This window comes from Glandiceps talaboti, chromosome 20, assembly GCF_964340395.1.
Source record: "Glandiceps talaboti chromosome 20, keGlaTala1.1, whole genome shotgun sequence".
NCBI lineage: Eukaryota > Metazoa > Hemichordata > Enteropneusta > Spengelidae > Glandiceps > Glandiceps talaboti.
The window spans coordinates 8,073,641-8,099,283 of NC_135568.1; the positions used below are offsets into that span (position 1 = coordinate 8,073,641).

A 25,643-nucleotide genomic window follows, 5' to 3' on the forward strand; every position below is an offset into this window, starting at 1 on the left:
TGACGTACGTTATCACTCCCCATTGTGACCAATCAGGTTTTTTTCAAACCATATTAATCGGTTGCCATTGATAACATTACAAGCGGGTAGTGAGACACTGAAGTGAAATCACAGATCGTGATGTAAACAGGCTGAGCTTGAAATGGCAAGACCAGAACAAGTGTCAGGTCTGACCTAGTAGAGGCGTCGGTTGTACTACAGTCCAACTGTGGTATTCAAAGTAGGATGTGGTTTGATTTACTGATTGTTGCAGATGGTGAGAAGGCACAGCCAGACATGATTTACTGATTGTTACAGATAGTGAGAGAGCACAGCCAGACATAAAGTATTGGCTGGAATTCAATCCTTCTGTACAAGCACAGTGTGTGTGTCACCGAACCCTTTAATAACCTTATATTGCTGGAGGTCAAATATTTAGTACACATTCTTGACAAGCCAGTGACACAACAACCCAAGTCGGTTAACCTTCCATAAACATTAATAGCATATTATACTTTTTCTGTACTTTAAGGTACACGGGGAAGAATCGCCTTGACTATTTACGACGTAATCCGACACAGCACGAAGTGTTTTGGACTTTGAACTTATTTGCATATGTCAAATTGTCCATGCTGACGTCCCACCACGGCCAGTCAAAGAGGAGGAACATTTTAGTCCAATATTCATGCTCCTTTACCAAAATATACTCAAGAATTGTCATTCCTGACAAAAAAATTCTTATTTACTGCACTAATGTTTCAAAATTCCCGCGATGTCATAACCAATGCACTATCGGGCGATCCGTTATGCAGAGACCTACTTCCGCATTCCACTCCGTTATCATGGCGCCACCCGTAACATCTCATGAATATTTATTAAAAACGTCATCTTCGGCTTCGTTCGGCAAGATTTTTTCACGTTCGGACTAATCCTTTGACCCAACTTTGCGTGTTAGCGGGAAGTACCCGGATGATAACGTAGTTCTATGGTAATTCTTCAGACTCTGACCTATCGATGTTTGGCACTCGCTTTTCAATCAGATCACTCGTTACAGATTTACGTGATTTCGCCTGGGACTTGAAAATAACATCGTTTGGACTCAAAAATGCACCATTTTCATAGTTTTTACGAAGAATTAATTGGAAATTCACCTATTTTCTATAAAACATCGATAGAGTATGTTGTTTTGAATGTGTCTAGGTCATAGTTCAGGGTGTACGGCAAATACATTTACAGGAAACGCTCGCCGAAATTTTCGCCGATTTTTTCCCCAAATCTTGACCAAATTTGACGTTTTTGTAAAGAAAATCGCTTCTACCAAGCAATTATTTTTTCATACATCGATTCACTAGGTATTTTTAAGTCTGTATTCGGAGTTTCATGAAAATTAAACGGCAAATTTCCATATGAGTGGCATGTGAAGTCAACGATGTATGTTAGTAATTGTTACAGATCTAAGGGCCTGCAATCGGCAGTGGTCGGCCAGCGGTTCTTCCCCGTCTACCTTAATGCACTTCTTTTGGTTATTCAACCAATCTTAGAGGGGAATGACACTCAAGATAGATATATTTTCATGAACTGTGGGTTCTGATGAGTCTTGCACGATTGCCAAGAAAATTGAAACTCTTATTTCACCTCTATTGTTTTCACATTGATCCACAGTTGCCTCATGGGACTTAGCAGCCATGCATATTTATTAGATGTATACTGAATATTCATGACTCTCTTATGGTAATAGGATTTAGGAGTCATGAATATTCAGTGTACATCTAATACATATATATGTATGTTGAGTCCCATGATGCAACAGTGGATCAGAGTGAGAACAATAGAAATGAAAAAGAGTTTCTATCTGGTGTATCTTGGCAATCATGCAAAATGTATGTAATGTGAAATGATTAAATGCTTCTCCAGAACCCAAAGTTTATGAAAATACCTTCTCATTTTCTGGAGTAGCTTTCCCCTTCAATCAAAGTGTGAAGTTTGAATCCCAAGTTCTCACATTAGTGTCATCTTATATATGTACTGCATAGATTAGATACAATATGTTCAATTTGCCACCATGTGCGCCCAATGCTGTCAACCCAAACCCTATTTTAGACCCATTTTGACCAAAAACCAATACCATTTATATTTTGAGAAGACCCCAGACCAAAGTACACAATCACTGATATGAAAATGTCATCCAGCGAATTAGCTGTGGGAAATTCTGAGGGAAATTCCAAATGAGTCGAGAATTTATTATGTGGTTCCTTCCAGGATCCCATTTTAGATCAAACAAAATCAAAATTGTGTAAAGTTGACCCCATTTTAGAGTCCTTATCTCTAAAAATACAGTACCCATTTTAGACCAAAGGGCGAAAACTCTACCCCAAAGGGCGGCACATATACGTATACCTAATAGGCAGGAATACCACCCCACCCTCGCAACTTTTGGTACCGCCGCCCGGGTAAACTTTTTTTTAGAGAAATTGACACATTTGATCTGTTTGCATTGCACAGACATTCTCTACTCAGTTGTACTTCTGCAATTTGTTAGCGTGTATTTGATGATGATGTTCCTCCATGAGAACACTTCTCAAAATGATGTACTGTAATCACTAATTATGGTTATGGGGGGCTTAAGTTATATCCAGATAGTGCTATTTAAAACCACAACTTCCTCAATAAAAATGGTGAAGATTTTAAAGGAAGTGTTTGATTTGTCAATAAATGAGAATGATTGACAAGCAGACATATAGTCTGGTTCCTATATACAATTAGATGCAATTCCCCAATATTTTGTTCATTCAGCCAAGGAAAAAACGAATGACCTAAGGGGGGCTTTGTCACTATTAGTTGCTAGCGGTGGGGGTGGGGTATTTGTTTGTACATAAAAATCGACAAGTTGGAAAAAAAACCAGGATTGACTTTTTGATCTACCGAATCATTTCATTGGCTTGAATCAGTTCATTTTCCATGAAGCTGTAAGGTATCAGTGTAATAGCTACGTGTATTTACGTCATCATGAACAAGATGATGTTTCATCAAATGTTGTAAATTCTCAACATTTTGTAGCTGTAGCAGTAGATAATAAGGTTGATATAGACAAACATAGCCAAACATTTATACCATTGCCAGGGTTAGATTGTATATTTTTTTCTGGAAATAGAAAGTATTTTGTGTCGTGAAAGGAAACAGCTGGCTTTCATTAAGAATAGAAATGAAACCATCCATGAGTCACTTTCCACTTGTTTTAATCAGTAACCCCCTTGTGGTCTGAAGATTCACATGATTTACATGTGTTATTATTTGTGTCGCTAAACTATTTTCACCAATAGATCACTACTTCATTTTGTAAATTATGGATATACTTCCCTTTGCAGTTGCATTTGTATATAGTGTAATGTCAATGCATTTTGTTTGATTCTTCAGATAAAATATCTACATTCAAAGATCAAAGATCCAGTCATAAAGTCTACTTGAATTCACTTGGTGACTTAACCTAAGTATAACTTATAAGACATTATACATTTTCAGTGGCCCATGGCTTTATGTCGTATTGGCCAGTCGTCCCCTTCATTGAATTATTTGTAACATTTATTGTTTGCTCTTGAGCTTTAGAAAAATACAAACATGCAGTGTTGTGTTCATATTTAGGTAAATATCAGATAGTGCATAGGATTATGGCCACAGGCACCTGTTTCCCAAGATATGTTTCAGAATACATAAAAATGTTGAAAGTATTGACATATTTGGCCGATAGTATATGAAAGGGCAAAATTAACACTTTCTAGAATCATGTAAGTCTGCACACTGCGGATATGTATGGACTTACGTGATCCTAGAAACCCAAGTTATTTTACCCCTTTCATATATTATTGGCCGAATATGTCAGTGTTATCGATATTTTATTTTATTCGGAAACATGTCTCAGGAAACAAATGCCTGTGGTTATGGCCTGATGTGTGTGTTGATAACTTGTGTGCCACATTGGCTTAAAGTGAGTCAACATCAGCATTGCAACCTTTGACCTGTAAAGCAAACAACACTTCAGCCGTACCAGCTTTCCACCTTTCCAGGGTTCAAATTTTCCAGGGTCTTGACAATTCAGCTTTATGACATGCATATATGTGCATGTAGGCCAGCAATACCCTGTATAATGATGGGATATATAATAGTGAGAATTATTTGTAGTATGTGACCATGTCATGCTGGGGTTGACAAAGTACATGGAATAGTTGCAACGATAGCTTGGATTGCAATAGTAGATTTTACCTAGTTTAGTGGATTACAGTGGTGGATTTTACCTGTAGTTTAGTTACTATACTGTATGTGTAATTGTTTCCAATGATTTCTCTCTCTCTCTCTCTCTCTCTCTCTCTCTCTCTCTCTCTCTCTCTCTCTCTCTCTCTCTCTCTCTCTCTCTCTCTCTCTCTCTCTCTCTCCTCTCTCTCTCTCTCTCTCTCTCTCTCTCTCTCTCTCTCTCCTCTCTCTCTCTCTCTCTCTCTCTCTCTCTCTCTCTCTCTCTCTCTCTCTCTCTCTCTCTCTCTCTCTCTCCTCTCTCTCTCTCTCTCTCTCTCTCTCTCTCTCTCTCTCTCTCTCTCTCTCTCTCTCTCTCTCTCCCTCTCTCTCTCTCTCCCTCTCTCCCTCCTCTCCCTCCCTCCCTCCCTCCCTCCCTCCTCCCTCCCTCCCTCCCTCCCTCCCTCTCTCTCTCTCTCTCTCTCTCTCTCTCTCTCTCTCTCTCTGTATCTCACTAAAAAATAAATTGATAGTAAATGATATAATGATCTGTTGATTCACCACAGAATCTTCTACAGACACAGTCAGAGAAGATACATAAAGTAAAATCTTTTTCAAATCCTTGTAAATAATATCACAGTAATACTAGATTAATTGCTGTAGTGATCTGTTGATTCACCACAGATGCTTCTGAAGGCACAGTCTCTTGTTGAAATCCTTGTAACAATATCTCAGTACAAAATAGATTTATGATAAATACGTTGTGATGTATTGGTTCACAGCTGCTTAGATACAATCAGGAGAAGATTTAGTCTTGTTCCTGACAGACCGTATTCCGTACTTTGTTAACTTCACACTTATACCATCTAGTCAAGCCCATGACTCTCACACAGAATTCTGTGCTCCCACCTACAGTGTTCATATAAAAATGATGATGTCGTCGTGTCCCCATGTGATTTTAGTTTAAACAGACTGGAGGTAGAGTCCTGGTGGACATTGGACATAGTCAAAACAGCTGTATCAAATGAATATTAATGAGAGATGACAACTGCCTGTCAATTTGTGATGGATTACTACTGACGCGTCGTTTGCACTTCACTCACCGTGGGGTTGAACCACAATTAACGCCTTGAGTCACAGGCTTGACTAGACTTTATAAGTGTGAAGTTAACGTAGTACGGAATACGGTCCATCAGGAACTAGACTAAAGAAGATTAGACTCTTGCAAATCCTTTAACAGTCTCTCTGTAAAAATAGTTTCACACTCATGTACATGTACATGTTGGGTACATGTGGCAGCTAGCTCTTTGAAGCCAGAATGACAGTGTTTTAGTTTGTTTTAATACAGACTTCGAGTCGGTGTGTGCTGCTTGTCACAATACTATCAGATAGCAATCACAGCTGCTAAAATGAGCTCTAGTGAAAATATGAGATGTCTTCAAGTTCTACTTATCATTGTCATAACATACAATTTTTGTAGATTCTGAGTAAACGCTGAATGATTCATAGGGTAGAAGCAGATGCTAACACTAACAATGTCAGAAGACAAGACCTTTATAAATCTTGCATCTTAGTCAAAAGTAGATTCATAGAGAATATAGTAATGGTCTAGTCAGTAATCACAGCTACTATTAAAGTCAGGTCTGTTCACCGTAACACCTGAATTGGTGGCAAGGATAAAGGACCAGGGAACTCGGGTAGATTTTACCTACACATATTTACCACCCGTACATGTAACAAAAACAGTGTAAAGTACCAACACAAATGTTATCAGAAATAATTGTAATGCCATGGTGAAGCATACATGAAATATACCAGCACTTCGTTTATTCGGAGACATAATGTGACATCACAATTGACTGATACATTGTATGTATTACAAGCATTGACAGCTGTCTATATGACCATTGTATGACCCAGACAGCTCTCCAGTCATCTCTGGGGTTTGTATGACATAGTTTGACCCGGTCAACTCCCGAGATGACAACTCGATCAGAGAGTGTTGGATATCGTAACGGCAACATTAGCTAAGTGCTATGTAATGCAATCTTAGAAAAATGTCAATATTAATATCTACAGGATGTGTTCTGATATTGATTAGAAAGTTATGTAATGCTATTAAATGTGGTTATTTGAGTTTTATGGACAACATTAGGTGTGTCAGTTATCCATTAAATGTAAAGGCGCAGTTAAGCTTAGAATTAAATTGAGGTGTTGAAAATATTTGTGAAAAGGATAATCCTGTGCATGTAGTAGACAGATCAAAATATTGCGTTCATTTCCAATTTATTGTTCTAAATTAACTATATTTTACTGTTCTATTGATTCTTGGAACCATGAACAATACATTGTATATTCGCCAATAATCATTATGGTTTTTGATTCCACTGTTATGTGAGAATTGAGGCTAATGTGAGTACTAGGGTAGGATTGCATTATGGGCCTTTAAGGTCAATATCTGATATTATACATACATGGAGCATATTTCTTTGTAGACTGGATGTCAACTGTGGTAACCACAGTTGTGAGTGAAGGTATAAATCGTAACGATACTGTATAGGAACTAGACTAATTTCTTATCAGTAGTCAAGATGCCATGTGGTCAGCTTTCATTGCCCATAACATAACAAATGATGACTTTGGAATGTCAGGCGTGGACATATAAATATATTGAAGTCACTATGCCAGTACATTTGTATTGTTATTAGCGTTTATTTACACTGTACTGTATTGTATTATATGCAGTCAGTGGGTGGGTATAGAACTACAGGTAGTCCTATTAGTAGATGAGTAAGTCAGGACTCGATTCTGACATTGTAGTCTTGACATGGTGTAGTATCCTCATACATGTACATATCAATTGGGACAGTGTCTGAATTGAGTCCCAACGTAATCCATCAGCAAACTGTACTACATACATGTAGTATGGAACATATCACAATAGCAATACAAAGGCATTATAGATTCAACTCAATTGATACATAAATTGATTTTTAATTCCCTGCCACTGTTAGGTGTGAGCAGTGGATAAAGTGCAGTGGAAACTACAAAATGTAGACCAGTCTAATTGCTCTGAAACTATTCTCGTGAGTTAGGTTTCAAAGAAAAACAGAATAAGAATTATACTAAGTAGGAAGGATCCAAAAATAGTTGAAATAGTACATGTAGATGTAGCAGTATTGGAGTGAGGACTTAGTATTGGAGTGAGGACTTAGGGATTTGACTGAAAATTATTGGGGTTAGAATTTAGATGTAAAAAAAATTACATGTAAGTGGCGGGGGGGGATGTAAAAAAAGTTACATGTAAGTGGCGGGGGGGGGGGGGGGGGGGGGGTTTCCGAGGTTGCCATGTACATAAATGTATGGTAATAAGCAAATTGTTTAGAATCCAAATTATTGACATATAGAGCTGTCTTGGTACATTATGTATGAAATTATGGGAAGTGAAATTATCAAAATTTGGGGTATGTACATATAGTCAGTTGAGATTTGATAAAACAAACAGTGCAGGATTATAATGTTTAATTTGGAGTATGGATGTTATGTTAAAACTAAATATTTATCCGTATGGATCCAGCCAAAAAAATTATCAGAATTATGGATATCTCGTATTAATTTGGGAGGGAGGGGATATGAAGGGGGCATTAGAAATACAACATACAAAATGACACCCCCCCCCCCCTCCATGAAATATGTGTAGATGGACTATGATAGAAGGACAATAACTGGAGTTACAGTGTATATAGAATGTTATGAAAATATCTATGCTGATCAAAAATTTGATATTGGAATCAAGAATATGCAATTTTATCAATCTTAGGTCAAAATACTGAATATATGATTGTCTATATTACAGCTGTTTTAGGTATGTAAATTACAAAATGTATTACTGCATGTCGTGATTTATATGACATCACACTTGCAGGTCTAGTTTATAATGATTAATTGCTGTAACTGTCAAATTTCCGATTAAAATGACATCAGTTCCTAAATTGCATGCTTCATACAAAATCGTGACAATAAATATAAATACAGTTGCATTTTTTCTGTTGAACTTCTATCGACTTAATCTTTATATGAAATACTGACAAAAATGAAATCAGTTCCTAAGTTGCACTCTCGGTTGAACTTTTACTGACTCTTGCAACATACAGAATTCTTACAAAGATGACATCTGTTCTTGAGTTGCATGCTCAGTTGAATATTTACATGTATTGATACTATCCACATACAAAATTCTAACGCTCAGTTGAACATTTATTGACACTATCCACATACAAAATTCTAACAATTGTGAAATGTGCATTCGTAAGTGAACTTTTACTTGTTATTGAAACAAACAAAATCCTGATAAAAAGGAAATCAATTCCTGAGTTGCACTCTTAGTTAAAATCTATCGGATAATAATCCCTATACAAAATTTTAACTTTCATTTTCAGTTGAACATTTATCAACTCTATCCATTTTCAAAATGATGACAAAGATGACTTCAGAATTCTTGTGTGTAATTTGTGAGCTCAGTTGAATGTGTATTAGTCTAGTTTTTATACAATTATCGTTATGATTTACACCATATTAGCATCCAGACTAGACGTGTATTGGCTATGTACGTCCATAATCCTGACAATGAATTGAACGTTGAGATCGTTTCCCCCCAAAATGACATTTTAATTACAATTTTAAACAAATCCTTTCTTCATTCAAAATACTGATAGAAGTGAGTGACTGTTATACATTCATCAATCAAATTGACTTTTATACAGTCATACATATTACATGTAGATGACGGCTATTGTGAGTGATTTGTTTTCCCAGCTGACATCATTACTTTGATATCTTGGTGATAATAAATGATGTTGTGTATCTGTGTTGTCTTTGATGTACATAGTTCACACTTATTAAATAACCTATTTCCAACACTTACATTGAATAGACTGGTTTGGGCATTACATTCTTGTCAGTTACATAATATTATCGCATATATACATTATAATTCTCAATAGATTTGTTGGGGTAGTAGCCATGACATACATGTACCTCTTAGCTCTAACCTACGTTATATTTACAATACTTGCACATTGCAGTGAATAGACTGCCTTGTGTTGTATGTTCTTGTCATTGACATGTAGATATTATAGCATGTATATTATAATTTTCAATAGATTTATTTGGTCATTTAGATATTATCCCCTTCATTCAGCCAAGGAAAATACGAGTCATCTAAGGGACCCTTGTCGTTGTCATGACATAGAACGACCAGAGTATATATTCCATATTTTTTTGTTGAACCTGGCTTGTGCATGGTACAATGGCTATAATTACCATTACTTGCATATTTAACTATTTTTACATACTATTTGTAACACTTAGTAGTGCATAGGTTTCATGTTAGAAATATTCTCCCTAGAAAATGATGTCATTGAAGATTTGCATAACGAAAAAGTTACAGTAAATAACTTCTTGCTTCTAAGAAATCGTAGGGTTCTTGCTTCTAAGAAATTGTAGGGTTGAAACCACTACATCCGCACCTCATTAAGGGCTTGGGAAAATTGTAAGTTTCTATATGTGAAATATCTACCGGCCTGTCATGTGACATCCTGCTCGTTGCTTTAAAACAACAAAATTTTGGAATCAACACGCCAACGCATACAAACTTCAGAGGAAAAATATTGAAATGTAGAATGGAATGGAAGAAAAAATTCAAAAACTTCGGAACTTGTTATACCAGAAAGGAGGAAGTACGTGTTGTGTGGGAGGAACCATATACATAAGAATTACATACGTGCATAAATCACATACAGATGTAGTGTTTGGGTAGCAGCAGCATACAGTATATCAAATTACATATATAGCAATGCAACCACATGTACAACATATAAACTACATAGTACATGTGCATGGATCGTTAACTTTTTGAACATTGTCTGTCTACACTATTCATACACAAATTTCAAATAAAAAAAAAATACATGTACATGTACAAATACAAATAGGAATTTGAATACAAATGTGAACATGAATACAAATATGAACTTGAATATGAATACAAATACAAAGACGAGTAGGAATATGAATACAAATACAAAGTGTGAATACAAAAATGAATGCAAATACAGACTAGTACATATACAAAATATTGTAGCAATACAAAAGCAAATACAAATACAAATACAAATACAGAACTTGTTTTAGTCTTCATTAACCATGATGAAATGTGTGCTGAAGTAAAAGTTTCAAAGTATAGTGTACATAGACCTATTTGATTAATCACCCTGTCAATAATATCTAATGTTAACCGTGTCAAACAACTGTACAGATAAATTTTGTTCGGAGTGTCATGTGTTCCCAAGCACTGTACATTAATTACCACTGTGATCAATCAGTATCTGGTACCAAAGTACTACCTGTGATGATCTGCCATTGCAAAGACCTATAGTCTGTGTCTTCTAGCTTCATCATGCCACCCTACTTTGAAAAAGTTGTAGGCTAAACTATATGACAAATCCGTACCTACCCTACTTTAGCAGACCTATAGTCTATACTATACATGTACCATACAATGCATCCATGTCACCCTACTTGGCAGACCTGTGGTCTGCTCTATGATGCATCCATGCCCGCCTCTCAGCAAGCACTCCTATAAGAGAACACAGGTTAATATGATAGAGAAGGGGTGAACAAATCATTTTGTGAACTGGTGGTCTGCGGACCAGAGCCTAGTGGTCCCGCTGAAAGAATTAGTGGTCCCAGGTCCCGCTAATTTGAAACATCACATGTAAATCTTGCCTGTGAATCTGTATATTCAGATGACTTTTTAACACAGTTATTAACAGTAAGGTACTGGTCCGACGGACCAGACAAGGTAAAATTTGTGTGGTCTGCCCAAAAAAATCGCTAGTCCCTGACCCAGGACCAGTGGATTTGTTCACATCACATATATTGCAATTTGATTATAGACTGTAAATTTATGTTTACCAGCTAGCCATGGAAGAATGGTTTAGTTGATGAGACCACCATTATCAGTCTGACTCTACAGTGATTTATTTGTGTAGACTTCCAGTCAAACATTTTTCTAAGCTTCCACTGTTGCAGGTAGACCATAGATTAGACTGTCTTGAAGTTGGTTTTTTAGAGAGTTTCTTGAGATAGTAATACCAAGACACAAGTCTCGGGGCACGAGAGCTACATTGTACTTGGGATAGTAACACCAAGACAAGTCTTTGGCCTGGAGAGCTTCTTGAGATAGTAACACCAAGACAAGTCTCTGGGCTAGAGAGCTTCTTGAGATAGTAACACCAAGACAAGTGGTCTGTAAAGAGCTTCTTGAGATAGTAACACCATGACAAGTGTCTAGGCTATGCTGTAAGTTGATACTTAGAATCATGAATATTTTCTGTCAAAACTTTTGTGTACTGAAAGATGCACTTTAAAAAAATGTCAACAACAAGATGACGTATTTTGGTTGTTCTAAAAAAAAAACACTTTGATTCATGAAAGTAGAAAATGACATATTTAGGGTTGTTGTAAGATTTACATGAAACTTGAAAGTTAAAAAATTGTCAACCAGACAATAGTGGATGATATGTTTGGTTGTTATAGCATAGAACAAGGAAGTCAAGTGAGTGGGTGTATAGACTGGTGGGTGGAGATAGGATCGTAATGTGGATACTGTAACTATTGTAGTTTGTTTACCATGAATACTTGTCTGTCATGCATTATTAGCTCAGGTCACTTGATGACTCAGTTCTTGACTACAAAGAATAAGGAAGGGTACTTAGTACAAAGAGAAAGTAAATTTTAATGTCTTCATAATGCGTGACATAGATGTTCTCTCCAGTGTTCACTTATACGCGGTCAGGTGATGGTCTAGTGGTCAGTTGTGGGTTTGGGTTAAGAAAAGTTTATATCCATAAATGGTAATGTGGTGTCCATTAATGGTGTAGTGGTCAACTGGGGTGGTGAGGTGAAAAACACTTTATTTCTATAGTTGGTCTGGTGGTCAACCCTGGTTAGGTATAGAAAGGTTTATTTATATAAATGATCCGTGGTCAACTGTAGTGTATGCAGTATCCATATATGGTGTTGTGGTAAACTGGTCAGGTGCAAAAAGGTTATAAATGGTCTAGTGGTCAACTGTGTGGTCAGTTGAAGAATAGTACATTTCCATAAAATAGTCCAGCTGGTCAACAGTTTGGTCAAGTGGTTGTGAAGCATGTCATCACAAACAAAAGACTTGTTCACATTAGATTGTTTCCATGACAACACTTCTGGTGTGTACATATGTTGAGTAAAAAGAGCACAAAAACTGTGGCAATGTAAAGAGGAACAACACTTGAGGAAAATAGAGACTTTTTGGTTCTGGAATTATTTAATGATTTTATATCACCTGCAATTACATATACATGTGCTTGTGATTTTAGAGAAATGTGTCAAGGGCTTGAGCGGTGCACCAGAGGTCCTGCTTGACTTTTATTTAGCAACCTTCTGAACACAGATAAGAGGTCTTGTAGTCTAGTGCCTTCCATGGATCAAATCTTAAGATCTCTCTCTTTACTTACAGGGTGAAGAGATGTTTCAATACCATGTGTTACATCTAGACAAGAGGTTGTACTACACAACAAGACTAAACTTAGTTTTGATTTCACAGCATTTTCATCCAAAGTACATGTACTGCATATTCCAACATCCTAAATTGTATCGGCTTCCCTCATTCTAATTCATTTTATTTCTACATTATATTTTTCAGCGTAACTGTGTGTGTAATTATTGTAGTGTATACGACTCAACATGGCTGCTGTAGATCCTGCGTTTAAAGGAGTTGGACAGAAACCGGGTTTGAAAATCTGGAGAATTGAGAAACTGCAAGTTGTTGCTTGGCCAGAGAGAGACTATGGTTATTTCTTTGAAGGCGATTCCTACATTTTGTTGAGTGTAAGTAACACTGACTTTGTTCTCATTGCCATCAGTTCATGAAAGTGTAACACACATGGGTATACAGTAGGCACAGTTTTGTCAGAGACTGATGTATTCATTATTTTGGACACTCACGTAATCTTCACCCCAAAGAAGAGAACTTGTGTATCAAATCATTAATTGTTATTTCCACATTTATGTAAACAACAACATGATGATGTAATTCTGCAAACATGCAAACACGGGGCTTGAAATTAACTTTTTCTTTGGGTAGTCCCAGTGAGGACTACCAATGTCAGAAATTGGTAGCCCAAGGATGGTGACCAGTAGTCCCATATTCCTGAACTGAAAACAGAAATATGTGTGATATTAAGATACTTTTATGTCTGTAAATCTTCCATCCTTTAAATCATTGCATAGTCAATGGTAGTCTGTAAGGTATGCCGTGACGGGGTGCCCTCAAACATCAGGCAACCCCTAACACCATTGAGAGGAGGCCGGTGAGGGTGAAACATCATGACGTATCTTACAGTCTAAGTCAATGGTAGTCTGAGTTGGTAACCTGAGCTGCAAATTATGGTAGCCCCATGTCAAGAATTAGTAGTCTGTGGACACGGAACTACTGTTAATTTTGAACCCTGAAACAGGATTAGATAAATATGAATTTATGTCTATCTTCTCCACAGACAAAGAAGGAAAAAAACAGCAACTCATTGAAATGGGATATTCATTTCTGGCTTGGAAAAGACACCTCACAGGTAAGATACAAAAGTTTCTAATGTAAGTAAAGATTTCGTTTAAAGGAAAACTCCAGTCAAACTTATTTCTGTCGTAAGTACACTTATATTGATTTACTACTACTGACCTACATATGAATTAGAAGTATAGTGAATGAAATTAAGTATCGTGACCTATGACCTGGTTTGTTTGTTTGTTAAGGATGAAGCCGGTGTTGCAGCTTTCAAGACTGTCGAGTTGGATGACTCCCTCGGTGGTGGCCCCATTCAGCACAGAGAAGTTCAAGACCATGAATCCCAAGCATTTATGTCGTACTTCAAGGATGGTGTTATGTAAGTGTTCAAGTCTTTATCTTGATCTAGAAAACACAAATTTTAAGGATGTCATTATGTAAGTGTTAAGTAGTCAAAGCTTTGTCTTTCTCTAGAAAGCAGGAAGTTTAGAATGTCCTTTAGTAATAATGTTATAATGTTGGATTTTTTATATAGTGCTTTCCCAGTCTGCTCAAAGTGCTTTACAATTATTTCCCCCAGGCTGAGATCTATATCAGCACAACGGCCCTTTACACTTCTGAACTCCCTGTGGAGCATCCAATCCATATTGCAGCCTTTATAACCACATAGGATTAAAGCATTCATATTGCAACCTCTATCCTACCAGGTCTCAAATTATACAGCTGGGGTGACTGAGGCACAATCATGGTTCAAATCTTGCCCAAGGACTTTACCCACTCAGAAACAAACAGCAGCGATAGGGCTCGAACTTCAACCTGCAGATTCAAAGTTGGCCACTCTAACCATTCACCCATCATAGTGCCTACTAGTAGATCATGAGTTTACTCATGAATAATTTTCATGTGACATTTTTTAGAATCATATTATTTGATTCTTTGTGTACATTCTGGACCAAGAAATATTTGCCAGTATTTTGTACTTGATTGAATTACTGGTAGAATTCTGAGAGTGGTATGAATCTCTGTATTTGATTGGTTCAGGTATAAACCAGGTGGTATCACCTGTATCATGTACATGTGGTATGTATATGTATGTTTGCTATTTGTTGTAATAACAGTGGAAATATATGTATTTGATTGGTCTAGGTATAAACCAGGTGGTATTTCCAGTACATTATGATAATTGCACAAATATATGTATTTGATTGGTCCAGATATAAACCAAGAGATATTGCTGGTATCGTATGGTAATGCAATAAATATATGTATTTGATTGGTCCTGGTGTAAACCAGGTGATATTTCCATTATCAGTATGATAATAACATAAATGTATATTTGTTTGGTTCAGTTATAAACCAGGTGGTATTGCCACAGGATTCAAACATGTTGACCGTGATGCCCACACCAATACGCTGATGAGAGTGAAAGGTAAAAGGTCGCCTAGGATCAATAATGTGCCCATGAAATGGGAATCTCTTAACAAAGGAGATGTGTTTATCCTGGATCTTGGAGCTACGATCATCCAATGGAACGGAAGTGAGGCTAATCGCTGGGAAAAACTCAAGGTGGGTTTCAGTGTTTAAGTTGGGGTACGTTCTTCCTTAATCCAAAATGTAAGCAGAGTTGTCCCCACTATAAAATAGGGTTGTCCCCAAATAAATAGGGTTGTCCCCAAATGCAAAATGTAAATAGGGTTGTCCCCAAATGCAAAATGTAAATAGGGTTGTCCCCAAATGCAAAATGTAAATAGGGTTGTCCCCAAATACAAAATGTAAATAGGGTTGTCCCCAAATGCAAAATGTAAATAGGGTTGTCCCCAAATGCAAAATGTAAATAGGGTTGTCCCCAAATGCAAAATGTAAATAGGGTTGTCCCCAAATGCAAAATGTAAATAGGGTTGTCCTCAAATACGAAATGTAAATAGGGTTGTCCCCAAATGCAAAATGAAAATAGGGTTGTCCCCAAATAAATATGGTTGTCCCAAAATACAAAATGTAAATAGGGTTGTCCCCAAATGCAAAATGTAAATAGGGTTGTTCCCAAAAGCAAAATGTAAATAGGGTTGTCCCCAAATGCAAAATGTAAATAGGGTTGTCCCCAAATGCAAAATGTAAATAGGGTTATCCCCAAATAAATAGGGTTGTCCCCAAATACAAAATGTAAATAGGGTTGTCCCCAAATGCAAAATGCAATGAGGTTCTCCATAATTTCAAAATGCAATAGGGTTCTCCCCAAATGATGTTTGGTAACCAGTGCATTTGTGTTGTATGCTATTTCAATAGGGAGCACAACACTGTCAGCGTATCCGTGATAGTGAACGTGGTGGTCGTGCAAAGATCACTGTCATCGAAGAAAATGACAGAAGTTATGACAAAGCATTCACTGAAATCATGGGAGAGAAAAAACCTGTGGCACCAGCATCAGCAGTGGATGATGACTCTGCATTTGAGAGAGCTGTCCAATCACAAACCAGAATGTACAAGTAAGTAGTCTTTAGATTCTCATTTCTTTTCCAAACTATACATTGGCTAGCAAGATGAGATTTTTGTCCAATCACAAATCAGAATTTTACAAGTAAGCAGTCATGAGATTCATGACAAAATTGTTTGAAATGCCGTTAGGGTATCGTGATAATACTAACGAAATTATGAAAATGTGATCATGTGGACACTTTCTAGTGTCATGTGGACAATTTGCTGTGGTCATGTGGACACTTTCTAGTATCACATGGACAAAATGCTTCATCACATGGTCATTTGTTTATAACTTATGGAAACTTCCGTGACATAGGAAGGTACTTTGATTTTGGTATTAGGTTTACTATTCTCTGTATATGAAAAATTTACAGGGTTTCTGACCAGAGTGGATCTTTGGTGTTGACAGAGGTTGCCAGCAGACCACTTACACAAAATCTGCTTGATACTAATGTAAGTAAAAAAGGATACAATTCACTTTTTTTTAACTTGGTAATGTAAACCGTGAAACTTGCCATACAAGAAAATTCACAGTGTTTTTGGTGCATTCAGTTGAAGTGACACAAGCTGAGTTTATAAGCTTTTTTTACTCACATGAATATACTTTATAATAACTGTGATTAAACTATTTTAAAATGATTTTAATGTCAATACATGCTATCTATAACATTGTGATTGTCTTCTGGCATTATTAAAACAGTTATTTGCATACTAGGAGTTTCCTGAACATTTTTGATACGTTGGATAAATTGCGTCTTCGGATCGTTTATAAACTAAATCTTGATACCAGGTTTGAGTTCAGTATAGTGCAAGTGGTGACTAAGTGTGTTCCAGAAAGTAAAACACTGCAAGTACCCTATAAATATGCATCATAAAATATGCCCAAACACATGTAAACTCAGCTTGTGCCCCTTTAAAAAACGAGTATGGTACTTCAATGCTTCTAGAACTAAAAATGGAGTAATGTGTAATCAAAGTCGAGTCGAGTCATAGTTCATAGTCCAGATAAAGATCTTAGAGAAGTTAACATTTCAGGGATAAACATTTATATTTTAGAACTAATTTGTTTCTACTCCAAATGATAACAAATATTTTTTATTCTATTTAACATTGTAGTCGTTTATTTTCCACATGTAGTTACTGACAAAAATTGTGGTTAGAGTGCCCTCTAGTGGCAAAAAATGAAAATACCCTTGTTTTTCATGCTATGTACCTGATACATTTATCATGTATAAGATGTTGATAATTTTGTTTTTGTGTTTGTTTCTCCAACCAGGACTGTTTCATTGTTGACCAGGGAGCGGCTGGTATCTGGGTGTGGAAGGGCAAAAATGCCACCAAAGCAGAAAAAGATAGGGCTTTTGAGAACGCCATGGTAACTTGTTTAATTCACTTTGTGTGCTGATAAGTTGGCGTCTTATAAGCTGTATCTGTCTCTAGCAAATCACATTAAGGTGGCTGTGGATGTCTAGTCAGTTGACTTGACATGTCTCGTTAACATTACTATGACAACACTCAAGTTTGGGGGCGCTGTTCCACTAGTCAAATCCATAAACGTACACCCTTTGCACTCTATTTCTCATAATTCTTCTCATATGTTTTTTCTCATTATTTTCATATCCTTCTCGTGATCTTTTTCTCTAAAATTATTTAAACATATCTTATTTCCAAAAACTGTTTTCAGTGTGGGTATCACGCGTGTGTATATTACTGTAGTGTAAATGCACTTGTAAAATTACTAGCTTTCTCAAGGCCTAAGGCACAAGTATGTAGTTCAAATGTAAACTCTTAACTAGTTACGGTGATGGTTCACTTTACTGTATTATTTTAACGTTTATTTCAGCTCAGGGGAGGTGTTACATTGATTCATTTTGGGTTTTCAGTCGCCATAGCAAGGCTAGGGTGTATTAATATGCATTGGTATGCTAATCAGGGTGTGACATTTATTGGGTGTTCACTTACCATATATGGGCATGTAGATAAGTAAAATACATGATTGACATGTTGAATATGGGTGTTCATTAACCATATATAGGCATGCAGATAACCAACAAATATGATTGACAAGTAAAGGTGACTATTGACCATATATGGGCATTTAAACTGGTATTTAGATTAACAATTTACATGGTATTTGAATTAATACATTTGAAAGTGTGTTGAACTAACATTTTACAGGTGTAATATTTGTGCTAATCACTAGTATAATGACTTAGGAAAGTGCTTTTCCAGTGTACTTACTCTTGCCATATCAACCTATTTCCTTGCGATATCAACCCCATTACCTTGCCATACTCGCCCATTATCTTACAATATCAACCTATTTCCTTGCCATATCAACCCATTTCCTTGCCATATCAACTCCTTACCTTACTATATCAACCCATTATCTTACCATATCAACCCATTTCCTTTGCCATATTATCCCTTTTCCTTACAAGTTTGATTCAGTGGTTGTTCTATCACTATTCTTTTTTTTGCAATATGTTGTTTTCATACTCAAATTATCTTTTACAATGCTGGTCAACATCATTATTTTTAGTCAGAAACTTGCTGCATTTGTGAGAGACTGTTGATGTGTACATACAGCTGTGTCTGTCTGTCTGTGTGTGTGTGTGTGTGTGTGTGTGTGTGCGTGTGTCTGCCTGTCTTTGTCACTGTATCTGTGTCTGTGTCTCTGCAAGTTTCTAACAACTCATACCATGGCAACACTTAATGCATGTATTCATTTCTGCATACAGTGTATATATATAGTGAAACACATGATAGTAGTTGCACGCTTTCACTATCATGTCATGATGCTATATGAATACACTGTTAGAACTGACATTAAAATGGCACAAACTGAGTTAATATGCTTTTTACTCAAGTGAAAATACTTCAATAATACCACATTCAATATAATGTTAATGTCAGTGCAGATTGTGCCACTTTAACATTCAGCCAATAATTATTCAAGTGCACCTGTCATGTAATTCATCTATGCAAATTAATATTTTAACACCTGTCATGTGCATAGCATGTAGCCAATAGTCATTCTTCATTGCTAGTGATTGCTCCTGTCATATAGTATGTACTATAACTTTCAGCCAATTACCATGCTTTGTTGTTAATGCATGATATGATATGATATAATACGATACTGCACTGTAGTATTACATTTAGCCAATAACCATCCAGTATTCAAAAATGCCTGTTAACACCTACCTTATAGTATCACATTCAGCCAATAACCATCCAGTATTCAGAAATGCCTGTTAACACATGCCATGCAGCGTAGCATTCAGCCAATCATTTGGCTCTGTAAACTGCTTGATGTGTAACCAACTGCATAATATATCATGTATTACATTTATCTAAAAAATCTATTATTCAACTAAAACTTGACCGGCATTGTACTCTCAGTATCATGTTTCCATGGATACCACTCATCACAGTGTCTCCAAAGTCATAGCTACTAGTCAAGACTGTACAGCAGTTTCATCTTATGTTGAAAGTTAAGTCTGTGTTGTGTCTTTTGTAATTTTCAGAAGTGTTTGCATGTATGTATACTTGAATATGTGTATGTCTGTCTGTCTGTCCTTGCACACATGTTCATGTGTGTATGCATGCAGGTTATGTGTATGTGTGTATATATATATATATGTGTGTGTGTGTGTGTGTGTGTGTGTATGTACATGTATGTATGTATTGATTTATGCAATACGTGTGTGTGGGTGTGTGTGTGTGTGTGTGTGTGTGTGTGTACACGAGTGTATGATGTAGGGTTGTGTGTACGTACATATGTTTATGTTTACATACATTGATGGACGTCTGCTTGGACAGATGGATGACTGTTTATGTATTAACATCACACCTTTCTATTCACCATGTGCTGTATCAGTCTTGACTAGTTAGTGCTATGTGAGTGTGTAGATAACAAGGTTATGTCAATGTAGACTTGTTAAACAACCCTCTAGACACACCACTCAAAAAAAATTAACAGCATGGTAAAAACAACCACACTACAATAGCTTCAGACAGCATGCCATGCAATTGTAGTAACTTCAGCGGACAACATGTTTGTAAACCAGAAACAGAGCTGCAACAAACTCACTATTGCACTTCAGACAAGTAAGAACAACAACTGCATGGTAATAATCGTGTAACAGGTAGTATACCTTACTTCTAACCAGTAAATGGTCAGTATTTATATCACGTGTAGTAAGTATTTTGTATATTGCCTAACTCGTACAAGTAATGGCCGATGTTGTATATTGAGTATTGCCTAACTCGTACAAGTAATGGCCGATATTGTATATTGAGTATTGCCTAACTCGTACAAGTAATGGCCGATATTGTATATTGAGTATTGCCTAACTCGTACAAGTAATGGCCGATATTGTTTATTGAGTATTGCGTAACTCGTACAAGTAATGGCCGATATTGTATTTTGAGTATTGCCTAACTCGTACAAGTAATGGCCGATATTGTTTATTGAGTATTGCCTAACTCGTACGTACACGTAACGGCTGATATTGTGTAGTATGTCAAGTATGTTGTATATTGCCTGATGTAATGTTATTATCAATAAATGTAGTATGTAACACTTCATGGACATAGGTCCATATGTTGCTGTACTAGTCTTAACATGATAGCCGTTCTTTGCACCATGCACGTTGAATAATGATAAACATAATTTCTTATATAAATATGTATTGAGTTATACTTATTATTTATGTTTCTTATAACGCATATACTTATGAGATGTGGCATGATATTAAGTTAATAAGCTTATCAGGGACTATAGAAATCAAATGGCAAAATTTCTGTCGTGCCCGACAAATACTCTCACCCCTTCATTACTCACAGCTTTCACACCAAAAAAGATGTTGAACAAATTTTTTCTTTGCTTAAAAAATTTTGAGTGAATTCTTGTTACTTTGTGTTTTTGGCAAGTCACAATCAGTCAAATTTATGTTATTTCATCACTTTTTTGCACTTTTCACACTGCTGCCCAAAAAAGTGATTTCATTTTTCCCTCCAAAAATATTTTCAACAAATTGCTGTTATTCTGTCACTTTTTGGCTCAAGTTAGTTTCATTTTGGAATGGATTTGTAGAAATAGTAATTATATGGGAACTGATATCAAAATTTTGCTTTGAAAAAGATTTCTTCCAACATTTTATAAAAATTAGACTCCGATAACAATATAATGTTATGTGGTAGTTAAGGGGTGGAGTCAGAATATTTGATCTGAACCTTAGCCCATCTGCCCTGTCCCTGTCCCTGCCCCTGGAGAATATCTCCTGCTGAATTTGCCACCTGCCTTGTAATCTCCTTAGCAAAACCTTGATGGCTTCTTAGCTTTCAATCTCTTCCTTTCTTGATATACTGCAGTACACTGTTAGCACAACTTTATGATTTTTGATCTACTTTAGCATAAAATGCATGAAGGAATGTATAGTAAAATTTGTGATTTTTGTTGTGGGAGGGGGGGGGGGCATTGGAGGTGGGAGGGCTGTTTTGAAGGTCTGTCGTGTATACTGATGCATATTGGCAATGTTGGTAGGTAGATATATATAAATTTACTCTTGTGTTTGTAATATCATGTATGCTACAGTTATATGTAAGACTGATATTTTTACCAAGAAATGTCCACTACTTTGTGAACTTGTGAACTTTTATCTTGGTACAAGTATTGAAATCGGGAAACTTTCGCCGCAGACTTATTTTCACTAATTTTTGCTGGAAAACAAAAACATGAAAATAAGTAGTGGCTAAAATACTTTGTGTATAAACACAGTACATGTACACCAGGCTTAAAAAAATTGTAAACATTAGTTTTGGGGAATTAATTGAAAACTGTAGAATTGCAAAAAATTTCCAGTGGTGACAATATTAGGTTTATATGACAATTTCATAGCCACTGTCCCAAATCCTGTCACTACAAAATATATTCCATTCTAAACATGCATATTTTTACTCTGTAAGAACTATGTTGTTACCTTGGCTCATTTAGGTTTTCAATTCTAAGCATGTATGCTTTTGCTCTGATAGAACTTTATCACAGCTAAGAAGTACCCCAAGCATACTAAGTGTACAGCTGTTATAGAGATGGCTGAGCCTGCAGCTTTCAAGGGTCTCTTCAAGCAGTGGAAGGATAAGGGAGCAACTACTGGTATGGGAAAGACATACACCAGAGGCAAAATTGGTGAGTATGGAGTTACTGTGTTGTAGATGTACTTGGGTGGGAGGGGGAGTTGAGGTGAGTTGGATCTAGAATACCTGCTTATATGGAAACTGAAGGCATCAAATCAATGTAGGGGAGAGGCTTCAATATAGTGGTTGTTGGTTGCAGGAATATTATAGCTTCAAAGTCCTGTCTGTGTGTGAAAAACCTCCAGTAAACATTTGATGAGAGTTTGATATTATTTTATCGGTGTGTATCTCTCATCACCATGTTGCAGTAAGGTTAACCCCCTCACTTTTTAAGAAGTGATTACCCCTCCTCCAGGACGTACAGAAGTGTTGCAAATTGATTGGTCTGGTTCCCCTCACATCACCCTTCTGACAGCCAAGTAGATATTTCTGTCAGATCTTCAAACTACAGTATGAGGTTTCAATAAGCCATGTACTTCAACCGTGCTCAAGTTTGGGAACCCCACACATACACAGACACACACAGACACACACAGACACACACACATACACATACACATACACACCTGTGTCTGTAATGTATATACGCCATGTCTGATGTCATATACACAATGTTCCCTGACAAGTTTCATCAAACCCAGACATGCCTTTCTGATTTTATACACACCAAGCTATCGAACAGTTTCATTACACCCTGCACACTTGTCTGATGTCATATGCACCATGTGCTCTGAGTTTCATCACACCCCAGACATACCTGTCTGACATTATGTACACCATCACACACCCATTTACCATTTTGTCGTACTGTGCAATATGTCTTGTAATACCTTTATACATTCTAGTTCAACTGAATACAATCTATTATACAGTCACATTTCCATTAATCACAGACACTCTTCTTTACTTTCTATATATCTATTTGGTTCAGAATTACACCCAGGAGTGATCTTACTAAACATACCGTACAAACTGTATTCATGCATACACCATCTATTCTGTCAGTTTCAAAATACCCACAAACAATGTGTCAATGTATGCACTGTTGACTCACACAGTTACAAAGTACCCTTAAAACATACATTAACTGCTGACTTTCTGGAGTTATATTTTATTTAGATTTATTTCAGCTATTTCTTTAAGTATCTTTTTGTGTCAAATTTGTTTTGTGCGAGTCCATTTTATACATTATTTCAAGTGCCTATATGCATGCACTTCTGTGCGATGAATCTAAGTCCTGTGATCCCCGAAATGTTTTTGAAATTACTGCTCTACCGTGTCTGTACAATACTTATGGTTACATAATGTATGATTTTAGTGTATATACAGGGCAAGGTTTGTATCTTTTCAAATATTGTGCATATTGATTTTGAGGGAAACAGTCAAGAATTGTACAATTTCTTGGTGTTCTAGTTTTAATAAGAAAGTGACCTACACATTTCAACTTTATCTACCAGCAGAATTTTCATATCATTTTGCAAAAATATAAAAATTATTTGATCCTATAGTTGAGTATGGCAAGATATTACGCAAGATATTACGTTATAGAGTCATTTACACATATTGTATAGTTGAGAATTCTGATAGCAACCTAAAATGATGCCAGCGCCCTCAGTGTTAGGAATGTGCAAACGAATGTTGAAACTAAATTTTCAAAAGTAGAGTAGAAATATGATTCTATTTGAAGTCAAATTCTGATGCAATTTTGATACCAATTCATAAATAATTATTATTGTCTTGATTTTAGTCCAAAATAAATACTAAATGAGCCAAAAAGTTTCAGTAAAACAAGAATTTTTATTCAATGATTTTGGCAGGAAAAGGATATCTAGAATAACCAAGAAAAATTGTGAAGTTCTGAACTGTTTCCCTGTAAATGATGAACAGACATGATAACAAACACTTGATTTGTACATTCTTAGAAAATTGAAAGTCAAGTCAAGTCAAGTCAAATCAGCAGAGATAGTGTTGTGTGTCTTGAGCAGTGATTATAGTGTCATGTGTTTTATGTCAAGTCTGAACTTCAGCTGGACTGTAAGATATGTCGTGTCATTCCACCTTCACCGATGTGTGAGGGCGCCCTGCCCTGCCATGGCATACCTTACAGACTAAACTACAGCATGAGATTAACCATATTTGAAAGTAAAGAATTGAATGATGAAATGCTGATAAATTATACTTGTCAAAGTGAAGGGGCTGATGATGGAATTGCAATAATGAATAAATGATGTCCAGCGCATGTCTCCAAACAGCTGTGTGGCTGGAGAACCTCAAAATTGCGTAAAAGTTAAAACTTTTTCTCAATAATTATTAAAATTAAGGTTATGATATTAAATATTTCATAGGAAAGACTGACAGCATGTATTTACCACAATAACTCTTAAAATATTAATTTAGAACTTATTTCATCATTAACATCATAAACCAACAAAATATTTTTAAAAAATTTAAAAACTAACCAACTTTAAAAGAATTAAAAAACTAACCGAAAACCCGTAAATCTAACCAAAAACTTACAAAACTTCTTCAGCTTTTTGCTTGTAATCTTTTTTTCTTCTGACTTATTTCTTATCTGTTTATAGCTATTGTCAGATTTTGGCTTCCATATTTCTTCTTTCAGTTTCTGCAGATTTGGTAAAAAAAAATTACTTTGCTTGCTTTTAGTTTGTGTAGTTTATTTATATTGAGAACTATTTTTCTCTTTTTTACATGAATCTGTGACTTGTTTTGACGATTTCTACTTCTGACGTCTTCATTGCTATATATGCTACATGTACCTCTATTCACCAGCTGACTGTAAGTGCCTCAAATCAGTTGAAACCAGTTTGAACCAGATCAAACCAGATCCAACATGACTGAACTGGTTGAAAGACAAATAATTAACCCCATGATTACATTGCAAAATTGATACAGGCTTGCCAATAGTTCTGTAACCGGTTGAAACCAGTTTGAACCAGAATCTAACATGCCTGAACTGGTTGAAAGACAAATAACTAATGAGTACTTTGCAAAAATGATACAAGCTGCTAATGAGCACGCTATTTTATGAGAACAAGAAGTATTCATCCGTGAACATTAAATATATTTGATGTGTACATAGAACAAGATATGTTGAACATGTAGAGAACATAACTTAGTTGCATGCTGTGTGAAACATGATTGCATGCTATCATACCACCACACCACCCATATATCTCATGGTTGAATCAAATCATTCCCAATA

The 25,643-nt window shown here is 36.2% G+C and overlaps 1 protein-coding gene across 2 annotated transcripts in view; it reads left to right on the plus strand.

Moving 5' to 3' along the window:
- Positions 1–25,643, plus strand: part of LOC144450880 (advillin-like) — a 54,061-nt gene that overhangs the window by 7,541 nt on the left and 20,877 nt on the right. For both annotated transcript variants that reach the window (XM_078141627.1, XM_078141626.1), the window contains exons 2-9: positions 12,947–13,131; positions 13,800–13,871; positions 14,053–14,183; positions 15,154–15,370; positions 16,088–16,287; positions 16,654–16,732; positions 17,556–17,654; positions 22,319–22,472. In XM_078141627.1, the coding sequence (XP_077997753.1) occupies positions 12,988–13,131; positions 13,800–13,871; positions 14,053–14,183; positions 15,154–15,370; positions 16,088–16,287; positions 16,654–16,732; positions 17,556–17,654; positions 22,319–22,472 (1,096 nt within the window). In that variant the 5' untranslated portion in view covers positions 12,947–12,987. The remainder of the gene's footprint in view (positions 1–12,946; positions 13,132–13,799; positions 13,872–14,052; positions 14,184–15,153; positions 15,371–16,087; positions 16,288–16,653; positions 16,733–17,555; positions 17,655–22,318; positions 22,473–25,643) is intronic.